The following is an 18542-nucleotide window of genomic DNA, read 5'->3' as shown; positions in this document are numbered from 1 at the left end:
GTGCCTAAATCCCACTCACTTCAATGGGACTTAAAGAAAAGCATGCTCTTACCAGGGCCAAAGAGCTTTACAAAAGGCAAAGCCTCCATTTTATAAATGGGGAAATGGAGGCACAGAGAGACAGTGACTTGCTAATGGTGGTACAGTGAACCAGTGCAGAGCCAGGCATAGAACCCAATCACTGAGCAAAATGCTGTCTGACTAGTGTAAGTATACAAGGTACAGATGCAATGTGTCTCCTATAAACCTTAGAATTACAGATCTCAGAGGCTTTTGCTCTGTTGTGTTATAAATGGAACCTTGAGTGGGTTTTGGTATTGGGAACCCCTATAGAAAATTTCTCTCTAATCTTAGACTAGAGCTGGCTCTTCTATTTTAGGTATGTTTTCTATATGGCATGGGGCGGAGATAGAGAGGTCTTCATATTTTTGGCCTAATATCTTGTTAACTTTGTGGGAACCCAATCCCTCCATCAGCAGGGTATATGTAAAACATGCATTTGCAGGATAACCTCTAATGGAATAAACTTAATTGAGAGCGTGCCACAGCTGCATTTTTGGAAGCAAGACGTGACTATGAAGTGGCTGCAGCCCTACAGTCAGTTGCTTGTATAATTTAAAAAACTGCCAGCAGGTCAGGAACTGGGGTGCTCACCTGACCCTTTGCCTTTTAAAAAAAATAAAAAAATAAAAATAAAAAAAAATCAGTGTCCAATGTATGAATGGAAACGGCAGGACAAAATGGAAAGTGGGGAATTATTGTTGAAGTAATAAAGCTAATAAGGGGAAGCCATTTTTCTTTTTAAATTTATACTTGAACCAACCAATTCAAATCAGAAATTATTTAAGGATGAAAGACCAATCTTTGGGGGAGCTAAAAGAAACTCTCTCAATGAAGAGAGAAAAGTGTAAGAGAATTGGTTAGTCAGTGCATTTGGGGACAAATGCATGGACAGTGCATCTCCAATAAAGTTAATGGATTTATACCAGGGATAAATTCTGCCCCATATTTTTAAAGTAGCCCCATTCAACTCCTGGAACTGTTTATCACATTTATGTGGCATTGTTTTATTGCCATTGGCTGTGTTGCCTCTTTATACTGCTTCAAGATCACATGGGCTTTCCTGGCTTTGCTGCTCTTTTCCTGGGCAGTCAGTCTCTGAAAAAGACCACATTTCCCTGGCTGGCAAGTAAACAGTAGAACTGTGTGACAGCTTTAAATAAGAAAATATGCTCTCTTATTTCAATTTTCTCACAGTTTTCTGACTGGTCTCAGGCAAAAGGAATCTCCAAGGAAAGTAAACATTTTGAAAAGCCATTTTCCTTTTATTGTGAGTACAGAAAAGTTATTTGCCATCCCTGTTCGATGTAAAATATCAGTTAAATGAATCTTTCGCACGGGCGGGGGGGGGGGGGAAGAGAAGAGGGGGAGGTCATTCATGTATTCATTTCTCCCTCCCTCAGTTCACCTTCTTTCTCCCAGCCTAACCAGTGCCCTCATCACCAACCCCACACAGCAAGGAGAAAGCGGTCCTCCCCATGCTTTCTGTTTCTCTAATGCAAGCAACATCTTCACAACACAAAAAGGCTGAGCTAGATTCTGGTGTCACTTACATTGCTGCACATTCAGGGTGAATCCACTGAAGACAAAGAAGGTACTCAAATTTACACTGATGTGAATGAGATCAGAACCTAACCCAAACAAAATAATCATAGGCAAGAAGAGCTCAAGATAAAATTATGTTCTGAAAGTTTCCTTATGGTTTCAGTAGCACTATTGGCTCGTGTGTAGTTTGAGATGATTTTGTGGATCAATAGGATAGTTTTTGGTGGATATTTTGGACTATATGCTTCCTGATGCAGTCTTAGGAGATATATGGGAATGAGAACTATTTTGGTCCTATTTTTTCAGCTTGTGCATCAGTGTAAACCTAAATGTTGAACCAAAAGTCAGCTTGCTAACTTGGGGGGGGGGCACTAGAGTTTAAAGGCCTGATCTTGCAGAATCTTACTCGAGCAAGACTCCCATTGGGGAAGTTTGGATCCTAATTTTGTGGCTCAAGCCCATCTTTAAGGAACAGCCACACACACACAAAAAGTTTGACCTGTCCATATTTGCAGGGCTTAATCACACACACATGCACATGCCTTGGTAACAAAATCTCCCCACTTTAACACCAAGGTCAATGAACTGTAGAGGATTAAAGCAGATTCTTTCCAAAGATAAATCAACTGTAGAATGTAAAGACCCTTTTACAAGATAAAAGAATAAACTCAACCACCTAACATTCATTTTCAAGCAATAGACATTTAACAGTCTGAAAATTGTAATATCAGTTAATGCAGGATATGCACTTGACATTTTGAGATAAACACAGCTATCACTCTGCTTACCACAAAATAGGCAATAAATTCAGACCTATTAGATGTTTTTAGTAACGTGTCTAAAAACATCTATTTTGTATTGGTTATTTCCACAATTCACTATGTTTCATTGCTCACTATAAAAGTTCCTCTCTCACTTAGGCTGCAGAAACTAACTTTTTATCAAGTAATTATAAACTGTATTTTCCTTCAGCTGTGCAGATTCCTCATCTCAGCTCAGGGAGCTCAGTCCTTTCCTTATCTGTATGCACTAGAGTAAGTATGATTAGAGGGGGAAAGAAAACAATGGGAGAAGGGGAGGAAACAGCAAGGACTCCCATTGTGGGAGTTGGATTGTGCCCTAAGGAAGCTTGGGTTTTTAAATCAGAAACTATTCAAGTCTTCACTAATTTTTCTTCTAGGTTTTAGGCAGTTGTTACCCAGAGTCCCATTGCCAGAGAAAAGACCAGGAAAGAACCTCAGAATGTCACCCTTTTCCTCTGCCCTCTCTCCCCCCCCCCCCCCGCCCCTGCCAATCCTGTCCCCATAGAAGTCCATGGGAGTTTTGCCATGAACTTCAGCAGGATAAGATCCCAAGACCTTGTCTACACAGAGTTCCACTGATTTAACCTAACCAGTTTAGAAATCTGTTTAGTTAAATCCATGCAACTTGCACAGACACTCAGAAATCCGTTTTAGAGCACCTTGTATCCAGTTAGCTTAAATTTGTAAGGAATGGATGTAAGCTAAGTCAATACAAGGAAATCTTAAAACCAGTTTAAGTGTCCAACAAGGGGGTTTAAGAAAAGAATGATTTAGTTAAAAAAGTGCAACTCGCATACAAGACAAGGCCTGAGTTTTGCTGTTTAGTTTAAACTGCAAACTAACTTTCATCAAGTAATCCAACATGAATGCTAATTAGCTAGGAGAACTAGATGGAAATGGCCCTATAGAAGAATGCAAGGGAGACATCTGTGATGGTAATGTCAAAGAGTTTCCTGTCCTCTGCGCAGGTATATTTCTATACAAATCAGAGCCTTAGATTGTAAGAAAACCCTCATGTTCTCCAAAAAGTTAATTTCACCCCTATGTAGAAGAGCAGCGCAAGGCCTTTTGTGGCATTTATAAGTCATAAGGTATAAATCTGGTGTAAGTGGAGTTTGTGTGGTGCAAAGGGCTTTCAGAGAGATTTGCACTTGGAATTAATTTCACCCATGAAGATTGAAAACTGAACAATCTACATGTGGACAGGCGGCCCCAGGTGGCAGAAACAGTTCTGACTTAGCCCCGCCTCAGGGCCCAGGGTAAGAACAGATGACTGCCTGATACCTGCTGCTGCTCTTCAGTGTACAGGAAAGTTATCAAGGGACCCATGGGGGAATGAGGCTTGGATAGGTTCTGCACAGCATGTCCAAGTGCAGTATACGTAGGCACAAGCAGAAGGGGGAGCACTAAGTAGGCCAGTGGCATCTCATTGTGCTCCCCAGGAGCATGCATGGTTGTGAGACACCTCAACACCACCTGCCTTTAGTGTAAAAAAGTCTTGTCTGTGCTTGCTGTGGATTAGCTCCTTGAAACACTAGCCTCCAGCAGCACAAGCACTGCCTTTCAGCTCCCGCAGGCCTCGCTCTCTCTGCGTAGATAGCAATCATCATACACCAATGCCTAAGTCCTCAGAGTGTCCCTGCTGTGTTCAGCCCCTTATCCACTGAACACTCCCAGAATTACCAGGCCTGATGTTCCCAAAGGAACAGAACCCACCAGCTTCTAAGATTCAACTCAAGACCAGCACTTTGCTTAACACCACAGCACTTATTATAGTGAAAACAAGAATAAAGTTTATCAAAGATTAGAGATTCAGGTGATATCAACTAAGAATATTGGAAATAAATGGTTACATATAAAACAAAATCAGACAACACTCAACTAACGGGTTAAAACTTTTCACCCAAAGTTCTATCCAGCATTTTCATCCAAGCCTGCTTGAGATCTCACTTTCATGAAACAAATTTACTGTCCATTTACTTTCTAGGTGAGAGATGGTAAGGCATCTTCTTTGTCCCCCAAATATAGCGAAGCAAACCTGTGATATGTACCTCTAGATATCCTTCCTCCCCCATTTTCTCTTCCTGTTATTTTTTCTTTGAAGTTCTCACAATACCTCATTTACATTCAGTTTAGACTGGTGATAGGAGACCCCTTGTGAAACATACAATACTTAGTTTACCTATAAACAGCCAGTTAGATAAACATTTGTCTGACAGCAAAGTTTTTTTCCCCCTCTTTGCTGGTGATGAGTCCCAAGAAAGACTAAGAACATAATGTTCATGGTATAAATGTAACTCCTCAAGCAACAACCAAACATGCATTTCACAATGGTATCAGTGACCAGTGTGACTTTTGAGACCCCCGCATGACACTCTTTGGTTAACTAGAATGACATGCCAAACCCAAAAGAGATGCCTGTAACCCCTTTGCACCCCCTTGCCAGCTGGCATTAAGAGGTTCTTGGGTCACTCATGCTTACCCAGTGCTAATATAGGCTTACTTTAGCTAGAGTCTCTCCCAGATGCAAATGGATTCCAGGCAGATTCTGGAGTGCCATAAGATGGTACAGGATCCTTACTGATTAATTTCAGTGAACAATTAGATTGTTGATTTGATTTTTCACATTTTCTCTGGCTTGTGTTTGCAAAGTTGCGCAGAATAATACTGTTGCCAAAAATCATATTAGCAAGTTTCCTTTCCTCCTTTGATCACTTTTCTATGGTTTTTCCATGTCCCAGTTTAGCACATCACTTCTGATTGTGTTGACTAGAGAATGTGAGATGAAGGATAAGATTGATCTTGAGAAAGTCACAGAATTCATGACTTTCTGGGACCTCCATGGACTTCCACAGCTGCAGCGACTGGTGCACCCCTCTCCCCTCCCCGAGCAGCGGCGCCCCAGCCTTCGCCCCCCACCTCCCACCCCCAGAGCAGCTAAGATTTAGTCAGGGGTATTTTTCATAAAGTCACGGACAGGTCACAAGCCATGAATTTTTGTTTATTGCCCATGACCTGGCCATGACTTTTACAAAAAATACCCCTGACTAAACGTTAGCCTTAAGCAGGATACCTGTTTAAGAACACATTATGTGAAATATGGAAACAGTCTCTTTATAATTTGGCCCATGAAGAACTGTAAAATGCACAGAGGCATGTTTCTTCCCTGGCTAGTCATGTAAGACATACCTCACCCCATCAGCCCTACCTGAATGATGAGACACTAAGGGCCTGATTCTGACATTTACAATGAGTCGTACCTTACTCCTTGGTTAGTCCTACTGAGGTCAATGGGACTATACTCATGGAGTTAGGAACTACTCAACATGAATAAGCATTCAATATCAGGCCCTCCACTTTCACCCAAAAGGTTGCGCCATTGGACCAGCAAGCAAGACAACACACTCACTACAACATTAACAGGTCACAATAAATCCCTGTGTATTCAAAAAAAGACAATTATCTCAATTGGACTCCACTTGTGAGATATACCTTTCAATCTGTTTCCCAGTTCCCTAGTGATAATATAATTAACCAAAGCTCGGTCTGCACTGGTGCTGTGATATTAATAAGGCTAGCAACAGAAAGATTAAGCGTACTGTTTAAAATCAGTGTTAACTGATAGGTTTCTGATTCCAAGTCTAGATTGGTAGCACCATCTAGACTAGAGCACATAGTGGTCTATGGTAATTTCTCTCTTAAGTTTCTGTCCCTCTCCCCCCACTCCCCCCCTCCAATTCTCAGGGACAGTTCAACATATCCAGACAAAAAGGAATAATATTCTCTTCCCTTTTAATGTCAAATACTATTTTTAAGAGAATTGGTAATGTGTGTTTCTTCAACAAGTGACTATCTAAAGTGAGGTACACACCTGCAATATATCCATTAAAAAGCATGCAATAAACAAATTCAATAAAAGCTGCAAATTAGCGCACAAAAACAGTCAAATTTCATAATTCTATACATATGTCTGTTTTAGACAGGCGCTGCATTATGCATTCAATAACAATTGGCTAGAATGTAAAGTGTCATACTCCTTGGAATCAACATTTTACTTACATGTTTTTCATTGTATTTTTCTTTTGTCCTAGTTTTGCCAAGGAAATTTAAGATCTGAATTTAGATGATCCCTTATGCAGAGTACATTTACTCTAGACAATGAACAACAAATGTATATGTAAGAGAGAGAGCACACGAACAGGCAGACAGATTTTAAAGGTACATATACTATGTAAATGAACTATAGATATGTTCTATCAAAGACATTTATAAATGGATATATTTGTATTTAGCTGTGACATTAAGTACATTTCCCACACCAGAAAAGTTCTGTATAGCTCAAAAGTTTGTCTCTTTCACCAACAGAATTGGTCCAGTAAAAGATATTACCACATCCACCAAGTCTCTCTAACATCCTGGGATCAACATGGCTACAACACTGCAAAGATATGTTCTTTAAGACATTATGTATAATGTACATATAATCTATTTATAGCCATTTTGTTGTCATTCTTTGCTGCAAGAGTTTTATTGGGCCAGACCTCCCCTCATTTCAGCTGTTTCTTACTGTACTTGACTATGAAATAATCTGACAACGGGTATATGAAAGTACCTGTATATCATTCCTGTCCCAGCTTTGACAGTTTCATGTAAGGACACTCCATGCATATGCAAAAACTTCTCTAGTTGTTTCAGTTCTGCTGCTCCACTTAGCCTTCCAGCCCAGCATTTTGCTGGAAGGCAGACTTTAAGGGTGGCGCTTTGCCTTTTACCCCTCAACGGTGCTTCAATGGATTTCGGCACACTTGGCTTGTGGGGTGGGATTTCCGTGCAGGAAGGTCTGTACAAATGCATATTCCAAGATAAAAGCTGATCACAAGGATTCTCAAAGTCCAATGAAGCATTTGAGATTTAGATTCTTGGTAGTTTCTGCTTTTCTGGCTTCTCTATGTTCTTTTGGAATGCTAGTCTGTTGCCATTATATTTCTATTAGGAGATGCAGCTTTAACTTAGTTATGTCTGCCTAATAGCACCATGGGACTATAAAGAGTTTTCCTCCCAGTCACTCCGTACCTTATTGCTACTGGCTCCTTTTAATTGGTGCCTAAGATATATCCTAGCCAGAATCAGTGACCTTTCTCTTCCCCCCCCCCCCCCCCCATCAGTTGAAACCTCTCATGGTCAACTACTCAAAAGGGACTGTGTATTGCCACTGGGAGGAGAATGCCAACTCTTTCCCATGTCTTATATTTAGACAAAAAAATATTTGTTCTGGATTCAGTACAAGGCTGATAAATGCAAGTTCTCATGGGGTTTATTTAAGGCCTTGGGCAGGATACTTGAATGTTGTAATGTCCCTTAGGCCTGGTCTACACTAGGAGTTTATGTCGAATTTAGCACCGTTACATCGAATTAACTCTGCACCCGTCCACACCACAAAGCTATTTAGTTCGACATACAGGTCTCTTAAATTCGACTTCTGTACTCCTCCCCAACGAGGGGAGTAGCGCTAAATTCGACATGGCCATGTCGAATTAGGCTAGGTGTGGATGGAAATCGACGCTAATAGCTCCGGGAGCTATCCCACAGTGCACCACTCTGTTGACGCTCTGGACAGCAGTCCGAGCTCGGATGTTCTGACCAGCCACACAGGAAAAGCCCCGGGAAAATTTGAATTCCTTTTCCTGTCTGGGCAGTTTGAATCTCATTTCCTGTTTGGACATCGTGGCGAGCTCAGCAGCACTGGCAACGATGCAGAGCTCTCCAGCAGAGATGGCCATGCAATCTCAGAATAGAAAGAGGGCCCCAGCATGGACTGATCGGGAAGTCTTGGATCTGATCGCTGTGTGGGGCGATGAGTCCGTGCTTTCCGAGCTGCGATCGAAAAGACAGAATGCAAAGATCTACGAGAAGATCTCTAAAGCCATGGCAGAGAGAGGATACAGCCGGGATGCAACGCAGTGCCGCGTGAAAATCAAGGAGCTGAGACAAGGCTACCAGAAGACCAAAGAGGCAAACGGACGCTCCGGATCCCAGCCCCAGACATCCCATTTCTACGAGGCACTGCATTCCATCCTAGGTGCGGCCGCCACCACTACCCCACCACTGACCGTGGACTCTGAGGATGGGATATTGTCGACGGCCGCTTCCTCGGACATGTTAGCGGACGGGGAAGATGAGGAAGGAGATGAGGAGGACGAGGCAGTCGACAGCGCTGATTTCCCTGACAGCCAGGATCTCTTCATCACCCTTACAGAGATCCCCTACCAACCATCCCCAGGCGTTAACCCGGACACAGGATCAGGGGAAGGATCACTCAGTAAGTGTTTAAAACATCTAAACATTTATTTTTAACAGAACAGGAATATTAACAATATTAACAATGGGTTTTGCATGATTACTTTGCCCTAGGCGCTTAACGTTTCAGTCCCTGGCAGTGCAACTACTGAAAAAAATCTAACAATGTCCGGTTTAGCATGATTGTTCTGCCCAAGCCGCTCTACTGTTTAGTCCCTGCCAGTGCAGCTACAGTAAAATCCGGTCTATATGTCCGGGGATAGAGCTGAAATCCTCCAGGGACATCTCCACGAAGCTCTCCTGGAGGTAATTGGAAAGCCTTTGCATCAGGTTCCTGGGGAGAGCGGCCTTATTGGGTCCTCCGTAGTAGGAAACATTTCCGCGCCAGGAGACAAGCAAGTACTCCGGGATCATTGCCTTGCAGAGCATGGCGGCATACGGCCCTGGTCTTTGCAGGCTTTCCCGAAGCATCCTTTCTTTTTCCGTCTCTGAAATCCTCATCAGAGTGATGTCGCTCATGGTGACCTGCTTTGAATTAGGTAGGGGAATGTTAGTATTGGGACTGCTTGCCTGCTCCTTTACAGAACTGTAACCGGCGGTTTACAGCCACGCGGTGGAGGCGGGAGAGGAGCAGCATACAGGGATCTTTCCCTGGGACAGCCGCGAGGGGGTGGGACAGGGGCAGAGTTCATGCTTGCCGGATTGCTGGCAGCAGGGACTGGCATTGCTTTGAACGTGAAAGGAGGCTAGTGCTATTATTAAACTTTTAAGCAGCCACAAGTCTACGGCTTACCATGTCAGCCTGCTACACAAATTCCGGTGTCCTGCCCCGCTTCTCTGATCTGCACTGCAAGACCCCAGGCACTGAATGCGAAGGCCGAAAATTCGACCTTGTCCTGAGTGCGCATGTGATACGTGCTGTGCATGGTCTTGTTCACAGAGAAAGACTATGTTCTTTGTTCACAACTAAATTTATCTTTCTGAGGAATTCACTCCCTTTTTCCCATCCCACAGCTGCGACTGTCTCCCAACGTAGCCTGGCATCACACTCCCAGAGGCTAGCACAGATTAGGCGTAGGAAGAAGAGGACACGGGAGGACATGTTCTCGGAACTTATGGGCTGCTCCCGAGCCCAGGCAGCCCAGCAGACCCAGTGGAGGGATAACTTGTCCCAAATGCACCGATCACACATGGAACGGGAGGAGAGGTGGCGGCAGGAAGACCAGCAAGCGACTCAAACGCTGCTTGGACTAATGAGGGAGCAAACGGACACGCTCCGGCGCCTTGTGGATGTTCTGCAGGACCGGAGGCAGGAGGACAGAGCCCCGCTGCAGTGTATCTGTAACCGCCCTCCCCCGCCACCAAGTCCCATACCCCCCTCACCCAAAGTCCAAAGAAGGAGGGGCGGCAGAGTCCGTGAAAACTCTCACTCCACCCCTGCAGACTGCTCAAGTACCAGAAGGCTCTCATTCCCCAAAATTTGACAAGTCCTTTCCTTCCCGCCTCACCCAAGCCCCCATCCAAGTTTCACCCCCCAGTTTCATGTGTAGTTGCTAATAAAAAATACGTTTCTGTTAATTACTGTTTCCATCATGTTCTTTTAGAGGAGAGTCTGTCTGAAGGGGGGGAAGGGGGTTGGTAATTGGACAGGACAGTCACCTTTACCAGGGTACAGAGGCGGGGGCAGGTTCAGCAGCAGGGCACACACACATTGCAGTCACTAGTTACCCTGGAGGTGGTTTTCATGTTCTGTGAGGGAGGGGGGGGGCTCTGTGACTTTGTGGCAGGGGAGGGCAGTTATTGATCTTATGCAGCGGTCCTTATCCTGGATCACAGAGCCACACAGCAGGGGATCTGTAACCGTCCTCCCCCTGCCACAAAGTCACATAGCCCCCACACACACAGAGTCCCGAACAGGAGGGGTGGCAGGCTCCGTTGAAACAACCAGTCCACCACTGCGGAGCCTGTCATTCCTGGAGTTTAGAAGCGTCATTTGCATCACTACACTACACCCGCTCCCCACCACAGTCTACGTCCCAGGTTCAACACTTTCCCGCGAAAACAGTAATAAAGAAAACAGTGTTCATTAACAAAATTCAAGTGATTTTATTTTTAAACGTGTGTTGAAAGGGGGGGAACGGGGTATGTAACTGGAGAGGATACTGAACATTTACTGGGTAAAGAAACGGGGGCAGGTTCAGCTTCTCTGTACACAAACTTAAAAGTCACAGGTTACCCTGCTCACTCAGGAACCCAGCTTTCAAAGCCTCCCGGATGCACAGCGCGTCCTGCTGGGCTCTTCTAATCGCCCGGCTGTCTGGCTGGGCGTAATCAGCAGCCAGGCTATTTGCCTCAACCTCCCACCCCGCCATAAAGGTCTCCCCCTTGCTCTCACAGAGATTGTGGAGCACACAGCAAGCTGCAATAACAATGGGGATATTGGTTTCGCTGAGATCACAGCGAGTCAGTAAGCTTCTCCATCTCCCCTTGAGACGTCCAAAAGCACACTCCACCACCATTCTGCACTTGCTCAGCCGGTAGTTGAAGAGTTCTTTTTCAGTGTCCAGGGCGCCAGTATAGGGCTTCATGAGCCAGGGCATTAGCGGGTAGGCTGGATCCCCGAGGATGACTATAGGCATCTCCACATCCCCAAGAGTTATTTTGTGGTCCGGGAAGTAAATACCTTCCTGCAGCCGTCTAAACAGACCTGAGTTCCTGAAAACACGAGCGTCATGAACCTTGCCCGGCCATCCGACGTTGATGTTTGTAAAACGTCCCCTATGGTCCACCAGTGCTTGCAGCACCATTGAAAAGTAGCCCTTCCGGTTGATGTACTGGCTAGCCTGGTGGTCCGGTCCCAGGATAGGGATGTGAGTTCCATCTATAGCCCCACCGCAGTTTGGGAATCCCATCGCGGCTAAGCCATCTATGATGACCTGCGCGTTTCCCAGGGTCACTACCTTTGAGAGCAGTACCTCAACGATTGCGTTGGCTACTTGCATGACAACAACCCCCACGGTAGATTTGCCCACGCCAAAGTGGTTCGTGACTGACCGGTAGCTGTCTGGCGTTGCAAGCTTCCAGAGGGCTATGGCTACTCGCTTCTGGACAGTCATGGCTGCTCGCATCCGGGTGTCATTGCGCTTCAGGGCAGGGGACAGCAACTCACAAAGTTCCATGAAAGTCCCCTTCCGCATGCGAAAGTTTCGCAGCCACTGTGATTCATCCCAGACCTGCAGCACTATGCGGTCCCACCAGTCCGTGCTTGTTTCCCGGGCCCAGAATCGCCGTTCCACAACATCAACATGACCCATTGCCACCATGATGTCCTCGGCGCGGGATCCCGTGCTTTGTGACAGGTCTGTGCCACTCTCAGACTTCAGGTCCTCACCGCGCTGCCGTAGCCTCCTCGCCCGATTTCTCAGCATCTGCCTCTGGGAAAGGTGGATGATAAGGTGCGAGGTGTTGACAACGGCCATAACTGCAGCGATGGTCGCAGCAGGCTCCATGCTCGCAGTGCTGTGGCGTCCGCGCTGTCACTGACCAGAAAAGTGCGTGAACTGATTTCCCGCCGGCGCTTTCAGGGAGGGAGGGCAGGAGTGACGGTCGGATGACGACAGTTACCCAAAAGCACCCTCGACACATTTTTTTTACCCAGAAGGCATTGGCGGCTCGACCCAGAATTCCAATGGGCAGCGGGGACTGCGGGAACTGTGGGATAGCTGCCCACAGTGCACCGCTTCTAATGTCGACGCTTTCCCCGTTAGTGTGGACTCACAAAGTCGAATTACTGTCCTTAGTGTGGACACACACATTCGACTTTGTAATAGCGATTCCACATATTCGATTTAAGTAAAATCGAACTACTCTCGTCGTGTAGACATACCCTTAGTCAAATCATCAAGGCAATTTGGTTTCTCAGAGTACATTATAGCCTCACATAAATCAGGTGTGTTGGGCTCTCAATTTCTTTTCCTATTATCAAAAGGTCCATTCAGGGTTCTTGACCATTATGCAAATGGCAGAACTGGGGAGGGGCCAAAGGGTCAGGAATGTCAGAAGCGGGAAGAGAAAAGTTCCTGTGAAAATGTGCACTATGAAATGTCAGCTTACCCCCAGCCAATTAGACCTGCTGCATATGGCACTGGACATCCTGGACCCTCAGCGCGTGCAGCAGCAGGCAGTGCTCCCTCCCCATCTCTGCAAGCACAGGGCTGGGAGATAGTTAAGGAGCAACAGCTCCAGTTTCTTGCCAGCTCTGCAGCTCCCACAATCCTGTCTGGTCTACTTAGAATGTAAGTTCTTTGGGGCAGAGACTTATTTTGTTTGTGCAGTGCCTACTGCAAAGGGGGCTGGATCATAAATGGTGTCTCTAGGCCTTTGTAACACAAATAACGTCTTGGGATTTTTAGAAGCTAGTGTGCCTAAATCAAAAACTTTTCTATAATTGTAATCAATACAAATTCTCCCTAAGATTGAAACACTTTTCTTTTTCTGGACACGGACAGACGGTTAATTAACGTGCAGCTGTGGCTGGGGGGCAGTCTAGTGGTAGCACATGCCAGCTGAGAGTGGTCTTTTGCTGCTAGCCTGCTAGGAACTGGGAATGGGCTGTAGCAGCATGCTCAGCAGCTGGGTGGGCTATTCAGCAGCTGCCGGCTCTCTTGGGACTTATTTTGCCTGGAGCTTTGAATAGTACTGACAGGCTCCAGAGGAGAATATTTGCATATGCCTCTAAGTGCCTTGTCTGTTGGCATGTTGCTCTGCCTTCAGAGGAAGTAAACCAAGGGGTTGGCTTAGTGGTTTAAGCCTCAGATTTGATATACCCAGATTCTTTGGAATCAAACTGAAATCCTGTCAGTATTAATTCAGCTCTTCATCCTTCTGAGGGAGAAGAGCAGAGTACGATGCAGTTTTTCTGTAGACTATGTAGATAGCAGGGTTTACAGTTGGGTCTGTAAAAACAAGGCCCCATGTGTTCTGTATGAACCCTAAAGATTCCACAGTGCTTTAACAAGATTAGGGGGGTTGTCCCTGCATTCTTAGCCAAAATTTCCCTTTCCCCTGCATTTTTGTGTAGCATGCAATCAGGGACGGCTCCACGTTTTTTGCCGCCCCAAGCAAAAAAAATTTCCTGTGCCCCCCCGGCCCCACCCCAACTCCGCCCCTTCCCCACCCCATTCCAACCCCTTCCCCAAATCCCAGGCCCTGCCTCCTCCCCCGGGCGTGCCACATTTCCCCTCCTTACCCCTCCCTCCCAGGCTTGCCGCAAAACAGCTGATTCACGCGGCAAGCCTGGGAGGGAGGGGGGAGAAGCGGAGTGACTGCGCGCTCGGGGGAGCAGGCGGTGGGGGAGCAGAGGTGAGCTGGGGGAGAGTGGTTCCTCTGCCCCCCCCCCAGGTTACTTCCTGCGGCCCTCCCCGCGCCCCCCACCGCCACAGCTCACCTCCACTCAGGGCCGCCTCCCGGCTTTTTGCGCCCCAAGCAAAAAAAAAAAAAATAAGGAGCCGGAGTGCTGCCCCTTTGGAAAGTGCCGCCCCAAGCACATGCTTGGAGCGCTGGTGCCTACAGCCGGCCCTGCATGCAATGCATCAATTGTCAGTCTTACTGCCTTCCTTCACCCTTTAGCCTAGAGTCTAGACAGTGTTTCAGAGGAGGTATATACACACACACATACACACACGAGTTGCCTTTAAACCCCCCCATACACACTCCCCCAAAAAATCAACACTTGTCAAACGAATCAGCAGATAATTCTCTAGTCTTAAAGCTAGAGAATTGTTGGTATTTCAGACCCCACTGTGTGCCAAAGATAGATAAATGTTAGCTTTTTAATGGTACCCACAGTATGTAATTTGTAATGTGTTTAAGATATTTTATATTTATAGAGCACCTGAATTATTATATCAAGAGAATTAAGAGATCCCAGATTAGCCACCCAAGCCAAACAAACAGCTCAATGAGCATGAATCAATATAATGCAAGAAGGAATACCTTTACTTTGTCATCTCACAGAATCACAGTTCTGCAGCCCTTTGTTACAACTCTCTTTCAATCACTAGTACAGAGTATGATTAGATCATCAAAAGATTAATGTGCCATGGATTCAGCTAATCCTCAAATCCTTCAAAGCAGATAAACAGACTGATCTCAGAAGAGAACATATTTGAAAAGATTGTAATTCAATGCCACAGAGGGTGATTTTTGCATGGAAATTTGGATGACTCCAATTATTCTGGCTCTGCAAACTGTGGGTGACCAAAGACCTAAGGAATTCAGATGACCTTGTCAGCACCAGTTGCTGTAATGGTTCATCAATGTCTTATATTCAGATTCAGTCAATTCTATGTTATCTTCTAAAAATAGTTTAGGACCTTATAAGATCTGCATATAAAAACTGGTTCAGATTCAAGTAACAGTAAGTTCTGTTTACTGCTCTCTGAAAGGCATACTAAAACACATGGAGCTTCAGGGAACAGGTTATTAACACTGGCATTGGAGATTGTTTCCAACAAGTTACATCCATGTGCCAATCTGATCCTTTTGTATTCTCTGAAATTAGATTTCACAGCAGTTAAAATGATCATGATCTAGGGAAGTCACTGGCATTGTTTCTAAATATATCATTTACCAATCGGCCTTATTTTTACTACCACTCAGGTAACATAAAAAATATACAAATATTTTCATGGCAATGCAGTGTAACAGCATAATGTAACTGGTTATCCTAGCTAGAAATAGCAGAGACTTATCATGGAGCTGTATATTGGATAGCTTTCAGAGTTCAGTTTAAAGAAAAGGAGGCTGAAAATTTGGAAGTCCAGTTCATATCCAGTTTACAAAGAAATTGCTTCTATAAAGAAGACACCTGGGTTAGAACCAAACCCCACATCCAGACACTACCAGACTTTGGGGGAAGGGAGATTCAGAATCCAAAACCGGACCCAAATTAGAGTTTTACCATTGGCATGTCTCTCTGCATTGACCAAACCAAAACACTACATCGGAGCGTCCCTGGGCGAGACAAACATGGTTCTACATCTGATCTTTCACTATCAGACCCTACCTCTACAAGGACTCAAACAAAACTCTTTGGTCTAAACCAGGGATCGGCAACCTTTGGCACACGGCTCGCCAGGGTAAGTGCCGTGGCGGGCCAGGCCAGTTTGTTTACCTGCCGCGTCCGTAGGTTTGGTTTGCTGCTCCAGGCCAATGGGGGCTGCGGGAAGTGGCGCGGGCCGAGGGATGTGCTGGCCGCCGCTTCCCGCAGCCCCCATTGGCCTGGAGCAGCAAACCACGGCCAGTGGGAGCCGCAATCGGCCAAACCTGCGGACGCGGCAGGTAAACAAACCGGCCCGGTCCACCAGGGCGCTTACCCTGGCGGGCGGCGGGCCAAAGGTTGCCAACCCCTGGTCTAAACCCACATTTTTGGTGGGCTGGAAATGCAAATACAAGTAATACATCTTGGCCTCAACTCAAGTGAGTGTTCCTTGCTTTGACTCACTGGGAATCACTAGCAATCAACGCCAATGTAGTTTAAATATTTTCAAGCTGCATTATACATTTTTAATACACAAGCATGCTCAATAGGTTGCCAAAAGAAAACACTTCCCTTGGTTTTCAACTCTTTTGGCCCCAAATATCTCCATCTTCTGGGTTTTGTCACTATAGTGTAAAACTTATGATTTTGTCTACACACTTTCCTGCAGCTTAATTCTGATAAACTCATCCTTGCTCAGCCATGCCTCCCTTCATCCAAACATGTCCTTAACACCTCAAAAAGATCTTCTGTTCCCTGGTTACCACATCCTGAAGGGCTTGATTGTATTTTCCTTAACGTTGCATCCTGCATGCAGCTTTACTCCAGTGGTAAGTAAATATTACTACTGGTTCTTCATGAGTTTTAAAATATGAGACTATTGTATTTTTAGAAGTATATGTAAAGACTTTACTACATTAACATTAGCAACTCAAGCGCTGCAAATAATTGCATCCTTCATAGTGTTCTGTTAACACAACATTCAGTGTTTAGGTAGCTTGACCATGAGTTTCACATAAGTAATCAATCTGGTTTAACGTGTTTTTCACACCACATTTATTTGACAACTAAATTTAGCCACTGGAATAACATTTTCCTTATTGGATGTGGTCGGCTACTAATTTCTTAGCAATAGTGTATGCAAAACCTCTCATTTCTGTACTAACTTGCACACATTTTCCTTTTAGCTACTTTCTATTTTCAACCTTTTTTCCTCCCGATGAAATCTTACTGATTCTAGTGTCTGTGGAAAGATCTCACGTTCACGTCAGTCACTTTAGACACTTCGCTTTGAGATTTAGGATGATTTTGCCTGGCAATGGGGTTAGAAGCCTGGTTGTCTGCTAAACGTATTAGAGCTGGGCAGGGCAAAACACCACACACACCCGACACTCCAACAGTCATGGATTCAGAGATGGACTAGATAAAAATGCTTGTTAAATTCTTTCCTTCTGCCACCTACTGAAGTAAGTAGGGTTATCAAGTAAGATCCCACTCAATATGGATAGGGGTGGCAGAACCTAGCCTACTGATTGTATCATTTTCTGACAGCTGGGCTGAAACATTAATAACCAATTTATATAAAAGCCCTACCTAATTAAGACTCAGAGATTCAATATTAGAGACCCATAAAACTAAGCCTGGGTCTTATTTGCACTGGTGAGGCCCCTTTACATTTAGAATTAATGAAAATCAGGCTCCCCTATGCTTTGAGATTTTACAAGGGCTTAGATTAGAAGCAATTTACTGAATAAAATGAAAATGTTCTCTTCTTTCCCAGAAGTGGTTTGCTTTCAAGCTGGCATTCATACACTCCCTCACAATTTAGGGAAAACTCACAACAAGGGTTTGCAATTGCTTTCATTCAATATTCTCAGTTCGCCTCCATAATCCTTGCACATTCGCAGTATATTGTGCACTAAACTCAATTGAAATCGGTCACATTGACAAGATAGCTGATGAGATACAAGTCTGAGGATTCAGCAACTTTGTGACATTCAAGTGACTAATAATCAATTGCCTATAATTGTCACTTTTGTAGTTTGCATGTAACAGTACCCCCCTGCCACCAGCCCCACTGTAAAGTGGTTAGAAAATGGTCTAACAACCAACCAGGTACAAAACACAGAGCCTTATGGGTTTGTTTGTTGTTGTTGTTTTTTTGGGGGGGGGTAGGGAGGGGGGAAGGGGCTGTGGGTGGAAACACTTATTTGAAATGTCTTTTGAAGAAGAATAAGTTTAGCTTTCTTACCTGTGAGGCATTCCGGTGGTGTACGCGATCGTATGCTCATACGATAAGTTACATATTTTCAGATACCAGTTCATCTCCAGTTCTCGCATGAGTGCCAGTCTCCAGCCCCTTTGCTGTGTCTGACCTGTGGTGTTGAGTCTATTGTCCTTGCTGCTTTCAGAGGAGCTCTTTGGGGCTTTTTCTCTACTCCCTAAAGAAAGGACAGAGTGTTTCCTTAACTTGGCTGTCTCATCAAGATTTTTACTTCCCACTGTCCCAGTGCGTGCTGCAAACATTTTTGTGTCTTGCCTGTCTGCAAAGGAACCACCTAGCACTAAGTCACTGTCTGCAAGTCATTTAAACTGATTTCAGCATGCACTTTCCTCCCTCTATAACCTTATCCTGGCCACAAAGCTGTAATTAGATATGTGTCTACAGGGCTTAGCCAGAAAGAATAGCTGTAACCTTTTCATAGGGAAAATCTGTAAACTTCCTACCTGTTGACATACTTGAATACACAAAGTAGTAGTATCCCAGGTTTCATAATAAACAAATACCACTGGTAAAC

General features: G+C 45.0%; 1 protein-coding gene across 3 annotated transcripts in view; it reads right to left on the bottom strand.

Moving 5' to 3' along the window:
• KCNAB1 (potassium voltage-gated channel subfamily A regulatory beta subunit 1) overlaps nucleotides 1-18270 on the bottom strand; it is a 246092-nt gene extending 227822 nt beyond the window's left edge. For 2 of the 3 annotated variants that reach the window (XM_065410541.1, XM_065410545.1), the window contains exon 1: nucleotides 17996-18270. In XM_065410541.1, the coding sequence (XP_065266613.1) occupies nucleotides 17996-18270 (275 nt within the window). Of the gene's footprint in view, nucleotides 1-7020; nucleotides 7263-17995 lie in introns of those variants that run through there. The other variant, XM_065410542.1, reaches the window with a different exon arrangement.
• Between the last annotated feature and the right edge of the window lie 272 nt (nucleotides 18271-18542).

Source organism: Emys orbicularis, chromosome 9 (assembly GCF_028017835.1).
Source record: "Emys orbicularis isolate rEmyOrb1 chromosome 9, rEmyOrb1.hap1, whole genome shotgun sequence".
Taxonomy (NCBI): Eukaryota; Metazoa; Chordata; order Testudines; family Emydidae; genus Emys; species Emys orbicularis.
This window is presented reverse-complemented; position numbering and strand designations above follow the sequence as displayed.